Source organism: Acyrthosiphon pisum, chromosome A2 (genome assembly GCF_005508785.2).
Source record: "Acyrthosiphon pisum isolate AL4f chromosome A2, pea_aphid_22Mar2018_4r6ur, whole genome shotgun sequence".
NCBI lineage: Eukaryota > Metazoa > Arthropoda > Insecta > Hemiptera > Aphididae > Acyrthosiphon > Acyrthosiphon pisum.
Genome location: NC_042495.1, coordinates 39,244,443 through 39,257,943, shown reverse-complemented (window position 1 = coordinate 39,257,943; position 13,501 = coordinate 39,244,443). Strand labels below are relative to the sequence as shown.

Below are 13,501 nucleotides of genomic sequence, written 5' to 3'. Positions count from 1 at the left end.
CGTTCCTCCAACTACAACCAGAGTTTATTTAATATTTGAGAGATGATTAATAATGATTTAAATAGGTGTTTTCCGTTTTTAATGGGCGTCGTTTTGAAAATCAAATCATATCCTGGGTATAATGAATATTCAGCTCCATTATAATATATTATTATTATTTATTATAATCCCTGTTCGGTGTTCAGACGTCAATTATGTACGCGTATTACACTAAGTACGGTTTATGAGAGGCCACTTGGGCGCCCGCGAAATTACATGAAATAATAATAATCGTACCCACTGATAACGCTTTCTAATCGTATAAATATTCGTACGGCTTTTGCATAATTTATACACTACACATTATAATATGTGTATAGTAATATATTGTATGTTTATCGCACGCACACAAGCACGGACGGGGCGGGGCAAGTTCTGTAGCGTTTCAAGTGATCAGTCAAAACGGCGGCGCGTTAAAAATTCGCAATAATATTTGCATATCGGTCGCGTTTTTTACATCTATATTTTCGCACGCAATTAATACTTCATTCACTCACGGACTTGATCGATGCGAGCGCGGAATTACGGGTGTGCGGGGGGGATGTAAAAAATATAAATTTATTTTGCAAAAAAAAACATAAAAAAAACGTTGACTCGCACAGCTAAATATTATAATATATACACGTACGTTACACGTCATGCAAGTACACCACTGTACGACATTATTATTATTATTATTATAACCACTACTATATATTATTATAATTGTATATATCGGGGCGAAAACATAATGCGCGTCCCATTGACACCTCACCGCCTTCGTCATCGTCGTAGTTTCTCGCCCGAATGTCAAACACAATAGCAAACTTCTATATTATTGTATTATATTCAGTGGCCGCCCGGCGGCAGATGTCCAACGCGATCCGTACGCATACACGCACACACATGAATCTCATATTATAATAGTAATAATAAAATATACATATTATGTACGCGGGATCGGAATATTTTTCGCATGAATAATAATAATTTTTATTTTAGTTATGTAATAACATGAAAATAATATTATTGTGGCGCCGAAGTCCATGCTGACGTCGGGCTGTGGCCCGACCACTCTTTTGAAAATGTGGCCGGCCGGCCATATTTTATTTACTTCAAAACTTTATTATGAGCATGAGTATATTTAAACCGTTCATGATTATGAATAAATGTATATCAGGGTACCTCTATACTAAATAATGATATTGAGGCCGGGAAGTTTTAAAATTGCCCGACCACATTTTAAAAACTTCGGCGCCACTGTTGTCTTCCATAAAACATATACGTACTACAATAATACCGTTGTTGGCGCCCCCCGCGGGTACAATACAGACGTTGTCCGAAAGGATATATTATCATAGTACTTAAAAAGCAGCCTTTACACTTTATTGCGTCATCCATAATTTATCACGTAGTATTAAATCTCCAGTATACTTAAGCTGGCTAAATGCTACTTTGGTTATATTTTTAATATACCATATTGCTGGGTGTTATCCCGAAAAGTTGAAATATATTTTACTTGTCGGCACCTGGTTACAGTGGTCAAATGGGTATTATTAATATACTGATATAATACCGATAAAATTTTTAAAATATGGAAAGTTACACTGGTTAACTTGAGAAAACGGTTCTAAATCTGTATACCAAGATATGATATGTGATAAAATAAACACAGATATGTGATGTGAAAGATATGTGATAAAATAAACACAAACAATTTTGGGCGACCCCGGTATAGAGAATACACCTTACTCGTGCAGTGTCGTATTGTATCTATATATCTATATGCTACAATATTGTTTCATAGAATTACAAAATAGTAAAACGTCGAACGAAACAAAAACGTCGTCGCGCCGCCCGACGAGTCTGACTTCTGCGGGAGCGAAAATGCCTACCGCCGCTCCTGGCGTAAGTAAAACGGCATCACTCCAAATCATAAATATACCAACGTTTATATTATATACCTACGCACCTACAGCTTATATATATATTTTTTTTATACGCGCACTGCAACTTTGGCAAAAGAGAAGGCAACGGGGCTGGGCTTACGTTTATAAACATAATAATGCTGCCACGGCGGACGATCCTCCCGCGGCTGTTTTGTGGTAGCCGATGAATTTTTAAACGACCTCTGTCCGCGAGGTTTTATATAATTTAATATTAAATCTCCTTTCCGGCGCTTGCGCCTCGTCGGCCGGGCCTTCTTCTACGCCCCGCCAGTACCATCCCCCGTTCTAAGGGATTCGGTCCCAACTCAGCCGACGGCACTATTGCAACGTTATTGCTGTTTTATCAAAAACCAACTTGTGAATAATTGCGTCGTGTACATATATTATATATCACATCGAGTTATACACTGTAGGTATATATATGTAACGCACGCAACGGCGGCCTTTTTGTGTTTGCGCTGCGCACCACGAATATTATACTCTTGCAGCTCGACAGCCAACCTTTATTTCGTACTTAGCTAGTATATTTCCTCCTCGGGGGCGCACGTGCGGCTGGTTTTCCACTCATCGGCGATATATTATGTATGTACATAGGTACGCCTACTCACTATACTACACCTCCACCGACGTCTGACATCGTTTTCTCTATCCTAAATCGCTGACTGCAAAAGACAACTCACACGTGGTTGTTTAATATAGTTCGTCAACCTTTTATCACACTATAGGTTGATTCTTTTACATCGTTAACATGCAATTCTTAGGAAATTTGAGTAATTTATTATTATTTTTTTTTTAACGTTTATGAATCTGGTATTTTAAATTGTCAACATTAATACCCAACTTAAATATTAAAGGACATTGTATTTATTAAAAATTGTATACAGCACTATAGGATCGCGATTATACAGTCTTCCTGTATACACGAACGATCGATACACTTTAATAATGTTCTATAGAAGACCGCGGAATTATAATTATCATTAATTTATAGTACTTCACTACATATTATAATATGTGTATTTCATTATATTATAATAAGAATCAGGTAACAGCTGTTATAAATTCCCAATTCAAAAACCCAAAAAGTTCGAAAAAGATTACTGCAGGTTATAACAAAACAAGTAACTTTCTGAATTTAAAATTTGTGAATGCTAATCATCTTGCATTGTGCTAGTCTATGTATCAAAGTAGGATAAGTTAATAACTTTGTTTTACTACATGTTATTATAATAATTGTTTGTTCGCAGTTGAACAATTTCCTAAAGGATATGTTAAATAAAAATCCGTGTATGTAATATGCGTATTAAGAATTTTATTTCTCCAAGGGTATAAAATTTAAATTTAATTTAGCAAGTTCAAACATTTTTATATAATAATTAACTCGTAGGTAGGTGTTCAAGAAACTCTCAGAAAGGGCGAGAATCGGGATGATTGAATCCCCTCATAAATATACACAACCGATGTGTTTGCCTCGGGTGAATCGGTCGCGTTAATAACAGGACTACTGTCTAACAGAAGTGTAGTATAAGGGATGTCAGTCGTAAAAACAGTTTACGTGTACGCATTATTAATATTGAAAGCGAAGGGGTTTTGTTAACAACAGTGTTCGATCCAGATATATCGTTCATTCTTATCGGAATACAGTATTGTGCAATAGTTAATAATTGTATTATTGTTATTAAAAATAAAAAAATAAATGCTGACGAGCACTTTCCAATCCGTATGTTTTCGATCTCATATTAACAACTACACGTGCTATAATATATATATATTATGTATATATATGTACGTACAATATACACACTATACAGTTATAGAAACTTGACAATTACGATAAGACAAGAAATCGCAATTTATTTAAAACACGAACAAAAACTGAGACGTTATTGATTTTTTTCGTTTTAAGAACAATACTATATATGAACACGTTTTATTTCATTCACTGCTGCCATACATAATTACCTAACTCTTGTCACCGCATTGTAGTCGCTCGCGTACACACGCGCGTAGGTCACGGTCAATAAAACATCGCGTTTGCAGTATAATTATATTACAATTTAACATTTTTACGCGATAATAAAAAAGTTAGCGGCATATTATATTTATCATAAAAACGCGTTATACTATTACTACGGCGAATACGCGAGTATCTACCACTCATAATATGACTATATCGACATTGCTATACTAATATGGATCGGACCGGCGCAATGTATAACCCGTAGCCAAATACACTGAAAACATTTTGATATAATACATTTTATTATACTATATTAATTTATACTACACGTTATAATAAGATATATTGGTTATAGGTCACACGTGAACCAATTTGGGCTTTTTGTTCGCGCAAGTCGTAATAATGAACGTTAACGAAATATCACTGCAAAAGATAATACCTATGCCATTAGCCAGCGCGTCGTTTAAATCACTTCAACGCATATTTGTCGTAGTAGGCATATAACAATCCAATACGGATAGTCGACATCGCAACTATAATATGTAATTTATCCCGTAACAAGTCGAAAGAGATAATATATTATTATGATGTATAATATTTATATTGCTGAATATGATATGCAGGTAACGCGCGTTCGAGGCCATTAAATGGTCACAAATTTTGTCGTCAAAATTATGTAGACTCAATGCGGCGAAATATTATTTATATTATATATATTAATATCGTAGGACGACTGCAGTGTACCAAATTTCGATTTTCAGTATACAAATCCTTTTAAATTAGGAACGCGACGGTCGAGTTTTGAAATATTGCATTTAATATCATCATATTCATAATATATAATTGCATTGCATATATCCATCACACACATTATACATACACGTTGAATGATTTATATGCACAATATCGCGGTCCGTCCAGCAGCTGACACTGCGGACGCTTTGCCCGTTTAAATATCATGTGCGACGAGGAGATGACCGTAATAACTCATTAACGCCACTCGCATCCGCGGACGATATAATATATATTATACAGACACACACATACACACATACGTATTATATAGGCGATAATAATATTAATCCCTTGCGCGTCTCTCCACGACCCCTCTCGAATTTCGTGCCGGGCTGCACCGATCCTGTCCACGATATATTATATTATTATATACAACTCGGATGCTGATGCAGTCTTCAGTCTTGACCTATATGTGCAATTAAATATACGATGCACCGTATAAGCGCGGTACGTGAAATTATATCCACACGCAATCATAATAATAACGCGATTTATTATAAAAATTATATTATGTGTACTCGTATTATCCTATCGTCATTGTACACATGACGGTAATAATGTTATAAACGATAATTGTATATAATATATTATATTATAGGACGTGGACGTTAATGGCCCTCGATGTTCACGGGACCGTATCCCGACAAACAATAACACACGGGGAAAGAGATAACGCGTGTGCGAGGGATTGACGCGCGCGCGAGCCCAACCCTTGTGTGATATTACAATATATATAGTGACTGCGATTCACGCGTATATTATTATACGTGTATATACTGTATATAGTAAACATGTAAAGAGTGAGAGAGAGAGCGTGTGTGAGAGAGAGAGAGTGAGAGAGAGATAGATAGATACGGGGAACAACCAACCCTCTTCCTATCTGCTGCCGTCGACCCTTCTTCCACAACACACAAACGCTGCACAAAACGGCATCAGACAACATGTGTCAATGATGCGGGAAATTAAATAATTCCGAGAACGTGCGTGCGAAGGGCGGAAAATCGACGGGGACCCCGTAATAAATCAAACTCCGGTAAACTGTTGCAGGTTTTCTTAACAAAAACTCGATGCCGACAAAAGACGTACATCGAAACAATGCCCAACTATCCTATATTATAATATTACATATATGTTTATGATTATTAATTTATTTTTGTGTACGCGATCAAAGTTTCTCGGGCGTTTTCTATGCCATTCACCGACAAGGGCATAAAGATGATCGTTGGATATAAATAATTATTTTTATAAAATATACGTTAATTACGTATCACCTTCTAATTATAACATCATAATTGTCAATATTATTACTGTATCACGTATGAATACAATCTTCGGAATCGTTTCCCTACTAAACAGCATAATACGTCTAATATACCTACTGAGGGTGACGAGGTCGGTTACGACAACAATCGCTAACATAGTAACATTATTATTATTATACTAAGCGTTCCTTACTATAAACTTTTTTAGGCATATCCTATAGTATTACATCACAGTAGTTTCAATACAGCGCGTGCGGTGCGCAAATATCGTACTGTCGAGGGAATTAATAAAAAAAACGAAAGTTTTTCGAAAAACAAAAAAAAGAATGAAAAACACTCGCAATATTCCGAAGACGACGTTCGATCGTAAATAATAAATGGAAAAGTGGAGTTTAATTTGTACATCGGCCCGAGGGTGTCACGTGCTGCACACATATTATATAGTTGTTTAGGATCGGGACACAATGTATAATATAATATGTAATTCCCTCTCTTTTGTCTTTCAGCCCTTCTCTTGTATAATTGGCAACATGATAAACACGTACCTACTGTGTTATTTTTTTTTCAGTTTCATTCGTCCAGGAGGGGAACGAATAATCTTATAAGTTATATCATAATGTTAAGTACAGATAACTGTCCGTGCGCGAAACGGCTATTTGAGATCAAAAAATAAAAAAAAAACCACCCCTCATAAAAATCTTGACAGTTCAACGTCTTTTTTCATTTTTTTGATTTTGCACAAAGTCACGGTTTAGTGAACACTTGACGTTTTGCATACAATTTCAATACATCTGCAGTTCGCGAATACGGTCGGGGAAAAAATTATAAATATAATAATTTGAATACGACGACGACGGTTTTTACCTGTTTTCTTAGAAGGTATATAATATTGTATAGGTATATTTTATACGTTTGCAATTTATTATGCAAAAAAAAATAAAATACATAATAAGGACTCTGATTGGGGGGTCCACTGCACACGGTATATGAGACACTCGAATTATCAACCAACCCCGAATTTCTTGCTCTCTCTCCGCTCGTCAGCTTGAACTATTTTTCCGGTCGTCAGGCCACGAGCAAATAAACAAACAAAAAAATAAAAAAAACCGACTTCTCTCTTCTCCAAGACCACTCGAGACGGAAAACGAATCGTTTTTCCGCTCCGGTGAAGTTTGAAAAGGTGGAGCTTGGTTGGCGGGTCTTGTCCAATTAGCCAAACGCTGGTCCCGGATCTTTCATTTCGTGTGCGGTTACGAAGGCGTGGTTATATATACCGACCTCAACTTGCACGGGGAAAACACGATATTATTTTATGTACTTGCGGTCAGTTTCAAACAGCCTGCAGTCAACGTTTCGCTCGAATTTTTCACATATCCCTTAAATTATATAAATCGTCTAACGGTTAAATATAAAAAAAAATAATAACAACAGAGAAAGTAAAGCAAGCAAAATATACACACAAGAAATGCCAAAAGGCTAAAACGAAAAATCGTCGTCAAAAACATCAAACGACAAATATTCGGACCGAAATCTTTCCGGTTTTCAATATTTCAGAATAGGTATATCGTATATATTAATATCTGATTTGCTCTGCTGCGGGTAGTTATCGATCGTGGAGTCTGAATAAAGTAGTATATTATACAAAATACATGACTCGTAGAGCTATATACTATATACAGCACTACTGCAGGGACTATCGTCGGGATATTCGCACGCACAGATTGGGTATTATTAAAACAATATTTTCTTCAAGTGACTCGGTGCGGAGAGGGGGTGGCGGCAGTGGATGATGGTGGGGTAGACGGAACCATTCGGCGGAAGAGGAGAAAAACCTGAGCCAAATCGACGTTACCGCCGCCGCCGCGAGTGTTTTCCGTTACGTTTAACTGACAAATCAGCAATGGCGCAACAGCCTCCGCGCGCGCGAATTCCTCCGCGGAAATGATTGAGATGAATGGTGCCACGTCGCCTCCACAAATGGTAAAAACCCTCGTGATTTTAATAAATAACGCGTGTACACACATACATACAACATTATATATATATATATATATATATAAGCCAATTTTTCACGAAATCATTCCGGGCCCGTGGATAGCATCACGCTCCGAATGGTTTTTACAGATGTGTGAATGCTGATAACAGATGACGCTGAGGCAATATCCGCCGCCAAGTGTAATATTATACTATATACTTTGATTGATGAAAAACCATTATTGCTGTGTGCGTAATGCGCGCGCGCACACACATATCCACCCCCCTACCCGCCGACCATACGTCCTGCTGCTGCTACGACGTCGTCATCATCGTTGTACATATAATATTGTACCTAAGCACGGAAAAACAAACAAATTTTGAATTGAGTTTATAGAACTGCCGCCATTATCACGCTCACGTCTTTGTCTGGAAAATTAATCGAAAATGGGTTTCCTTACCCTCTGCCAATCACACGGAAGACATACAACTCTGCAGTATAATACGCACCTATGTCTCGGTAATACCTATACGAGTTGTTTGTTCGTTGTTTTATTTCTCGTTAAAATTACACTTCATAGTATTATATTAATAATTGTCAGATAAATATTATAAATACATTTGAGCTGTGGTATTTATGAACTTTTGAACTAAAAATACATTTATTCGAAACCATGCACCCTATCGGGTGTGAAATGAAAATAGCATACAATAATATAATATTCGTGTACTCGTCAGTTTTCGCGTGCAAACGAGAGTACGACTTGGAAACGAACGATGCGAAATAATATTGACAACACGACGTGGAAGAAAAAAACACCGACTATGCCATCGAGATTTGAGACTATAAACAGGAGTAAAAAATAAAAATGTAACAAATAATAAATATATAAGTATCGTACGACGAAACCGTAATGAATAAAAATTAATTGTATACAAAGTACTTGAATATCGAAGGGTGTTAACGTTTACACTCTTACACAGTTACCTACACGACCTATCTGTTTTTATAGTTGTATACACATTTTTCAAATGTGCAACATTATTACATAACGCACTCGTATCGTATATAAGTACTTACAGTTAGATGCGCGCTTAAAATATGATTTTGTAATGTAATAAATTGGTAAGCGTTAATAACGAAAAGGTATGAAAGACTATATTATAGTAATATAATAATATACGAAGAGTGCATTGTCATATTTTGTCGAACCGTGTTCGGTTGTCCGCGCGACACTCGATTTAGCGATAAACGAGAGCGGTTGTCTGTACCTAACTTGTATATTATTATAAAATACAACACATAATATGCACCTAAGCGACCTGTCTACGGTTAACTAACCATTTATACCTGTTAAGTCGAATAAGCAACCAAGCGATCGTGAGTAAGATCGGCGTTGGTGCGCGTGACGCGATAACAACGCGTTTTCGGCATTCTACTTAGTGTCGTCGACCGTGGTACACGTCGGGCATTCAAAGGGACGCTAAAATGTATGATAATAACGAACCCGTAACCAGGTATACGACACACGTTATTATTATTGTAGTACTGTCGTTATCCACGAGCGCCGTCGTATCTCGGTAGTTTGCGTTGGTGAGGGGGGGGTGGGGGGGGGGGGGGTGGTTGAACGGCGGTATGGTGGAAAGGAATACTCGGGTAAGTACTCTCCGGATCGGCGTCTCGTCGTCTTTATACACGCCGTTGTCGTATATACATACGCGTGTATAAACAGGTGCGATTGTATGAGAATACGTGTAGTGTGTGTGTGTGTGTGTGTATACATATATAATATCGTGTTATGTATACTGCAGCAGTGTGAGCATACCTCGGAACAACCCATATGGCCATGATGGAGGTACGCCGAAAATCGCGTCAAGAAATTATCTCTCGACATTCCTGCATCCGCGCGTACACTGCAGCATAATAACATAGATTATCGCGGGGATTTCACCATAATATATTATATTATATTATATTATTATTATTATGGATGCGCGCCCGGGCAGAATATAATAAGCGTATATGTGTGCCCGCCTATAGAACGTATTATATATATGTATATGATATAATATAGTCGCAGTAGTCTTCCTCGTCGCGGACTGCACACTGTAAACCCGGACCGCCCGCCGGGGGCAGATGATACCGACCATAAAATTCGATCAGTTCACACCTCGGCCGTGGGGACAATGGGTTCGCGGACATTAGGCGGTCGGATTGTGTGTGTTCGTGTCCGTATAATATGTATATATTGTACATATATGGATAGATACCTACTACCAGCGGCATATTATAATGTATACAGCGTATGCACATTATACGCGCGGCTCAATGCGCGGCGGTGGTGATAATATAATATTATGTATAAGCGCTGCACTCATACACGCCACCGACGAATATATAGGTGCCGGCGAATTTTCCAGTTGACCGGGCGGACAAATTTTAATGAACCAAAAACGAGACGAGTTTGCCCGTCGAAAATCTGCACAATGACAATACATTATATCGTGTATACATCGTTTGTACATATTATAATAATCTGTGCGGGGTGTCTCATATACTGGGTTTGCACCCTGCCAATAACATATTTCGAGTTTTGAACCGTAATAATGATAATAAAATATGATTTTGGACATTACCAATGCTTTTGGTTTGCATAAACTGAAAAATAACACAACACTAATTATAGATATAAGTTGTTGTTTTGAAGGTTAGGCAAGAGGAGGATATTACATAATTATACTATATCGTATATACATAAACGACGTTGCACATCATAATATAATGTAAACCAAATACGAACTTCGACTGGTAATAAATAATAATATTTAGGGGACTCGTCCAAACATTCCTATATATAATACTTTATCTATTGTTTTGCGTGAATATTATATACTTACAAATATTTTTAAACCTTCGCGGCAAACAGACCGCTGCAGCCAGCGGTAAAACGCAGCCCGTAGCCACGTACATTATTGAAAAGGGATCGAACCGACAACAATCGGAGGTTTTATACTTAAACTCTCTCTTTTACTCGGGCGCGCGCGATCACCGAGTCGGGGTGAACTGCAAACGGGGGCGGCCTATATACGGCTTATATTATATACATACATATTATATATAGTGATTTCGGTGAGGTGTTCGCACGTATCTTATTATACGCGTACACACATATTATCGCGTATATATATATGTATATATAATTGTATCGGTTGTGCGTAGATGTGTGAATGAGAGTGTGATGTGAAGCTAATCTCGCGGAGATCCCCTGCGGGGTCATCCGACACCTCAGCGACATTATATTATATCCGTCGATTCGTCCCTCCGACAACTGTCAGAGTGTGACGTTTCTTTTTTGCAGCTTCGCACCTTTTGTGCGTACCCGCACCGCGGCGATAGTTTCCGTTGGCGGCGTGCGTTTCCGAGATCTAGCACATTTTTTTTTTCACAATATTTATAGCGATGTTACAGTTATACATATAATATTGTATATATATATACACATACATTCACTCTTGTCCCGCTCGACGACGGTGTTTACTGTTATTTACCCATATACATACCCATAGGTTTAGACTGGCGCGAGCGCAAGAGGAGAATAAGAAGATGAAAAAAAAGGGGACCAAAATTACGTATATAATATAGGTACGGTATACCAACGACGGGCTGAAACGATTTTTTTTCTTATATAATATATTGTTATTTATGTAGTTTGCACGTCACTCACCTCCCAGGCGAACCGCGAGTCCACCGGCTTCGGGCCCCATTTGCCCAGGAACGGTCCGTACTTGACACCTTTGGGGAGCTGGGTCTTGGTCCATACGCCACTTGCGCCAGCGTTCCGCAACTCCACGTTGTACGGCATGGCGGCCGCGTTGGCTGGCAGCTCGAAAAAGTTGAAACTGTTGTTCAAACCCGCACCGATGACGCTACCAACCTCGTCGACAGCCGCAATCGTGTCTTTTTTCCCGTTGTTGTTGTTGCTGTTTGCGCTGCTGCTCCGGCTCCGGCAACCGTCTCCGACGACGACGACGCCGCCACCGCCGCCGCTACTGTCACTGGACAACGAACGCTCGTCGTCGCTCCGGCCGGCGTCCGTGTCGCCACCGCCGCCACCTCCATCGTCGCTACTGCCTGAGAAAACGTGAAAAAAGTCGTTAAAATCTCCTCAGATAAACATACACTTATTACACACAAAGTGCGTGCCTATATTAATATATGAGTAATGTGAATCGTACATATTTATCAGGGACAGCGTACTTTATATAATATACTATGATGTACCTTTAACTTTTTAGTGGTATCTATGGACCAACTGAGTATACATTTTAATTTGAACCAAATGAATATCGAAATAAATCGGTACCTATAAAATTGTATTTTGTCTTTAAAGGCTTTACTGTGTTTTCCTATATTTTAAATTGGGCGCATAACATACAGTTTTAGTTTTAATCATTTTATAGGTAATATCATGTTTGGCACAAGGAAGCGGTAGATAACAATATTTCAGTGAGCATGAAATATTAATATTTTAATATTTTTCTCGATGTGTATTTTTGATTTTTAAGAACATTTCTCAACAATACTATCACGTACCTATCAATGAGTTTAATAAATGCAATCATTAACATTTAACAGTCGTCAGTCATAGTATAATAATATATACCTATAATACATTATTATTATTGTTTAAAATTATTTACCCTCGGATTATTGTTTTACATATTAAATAACGCTGATACCGTGACAGATCAAATATCAAAACAGTAAACAACGTGGTTATATAAATAGATTTATCGATCAAATAGTGTACCTACCTATTATTATAATATATTTAATGCATTTGCACGTATTATATTTCTGGAAAATTCTGTGAATTTACGAAATTTACATTAACCGTTGGCGAACTCTGCGTTAACCGATATTTTAATGGATTCGATTAAAGTAGGTATATTCTCGAGAAATATGCGTGTTTTTACGAAGGAGCTATGAAACATATAATTTTCGAATGATTAAAAAAAATATTACATCCATAAACCTGACATACAAACCACATTATGTTTTAATATTTATATAATATATGTATAATATAATTACAACTTAATTCATATACCCGGTTTATATAGAGAGCATTTGAGGGAGTTTTTACGAAAAAAAATTTACAATAATTACTTCCAAACACGTTTCTATATACACACACTATCCGACTTTATAAACGCGTACAACAATGTTTGTGACGTATACATATGAAAGCCGTTGAATTTCATAGTATGCACGTGACAAATATCGAGGGACGCATTATAGCTGGTAGTGTGTATAAAAACGTGAAGGTGAATATAATGTAATGTATACAATATATTATAATGCAATATTATTTTATTTTGTAACGAGTGAAATATAACGATAATTGCTAAAGGTCATGTAAGGGAAACTTTTTAATAACGAAATGGGTACCTATATAATTTTGAGAAAATGATATACAAACCACTGCTTCTGTATTTAAAACATCTGCATCATATTATTATACGCGTATTAAAATATTATA

At 37.3% G+C, this 13,501-nt stretch overlaps 1 protein-coding gene across 2 annotated transcripts in view; it reads right to left on the bottom strand.

The window, feature by feature from the left end:
- LOC100166991 (histone-lysine N-methyltransferase PRDM16) overlaps nt 1-13,501 on the bottom strand; it is a 108,138-nt gene that overhangs the window by 13,606 nt on the left and 81,031 nt on the right. For both annotated transcript variants that reach the window (XM_008183506.3, XM_001945400.5), the window contains exon 2: nt 11,684-12,090. In XM_008183506.3, the coding sequence (XP_008181728.1) occupies nt 11,684-12,090 (407 nt within the window). The remainder of the gene's footprint in view (nt 1-11,683; nt 12,091-13,501) is intronic.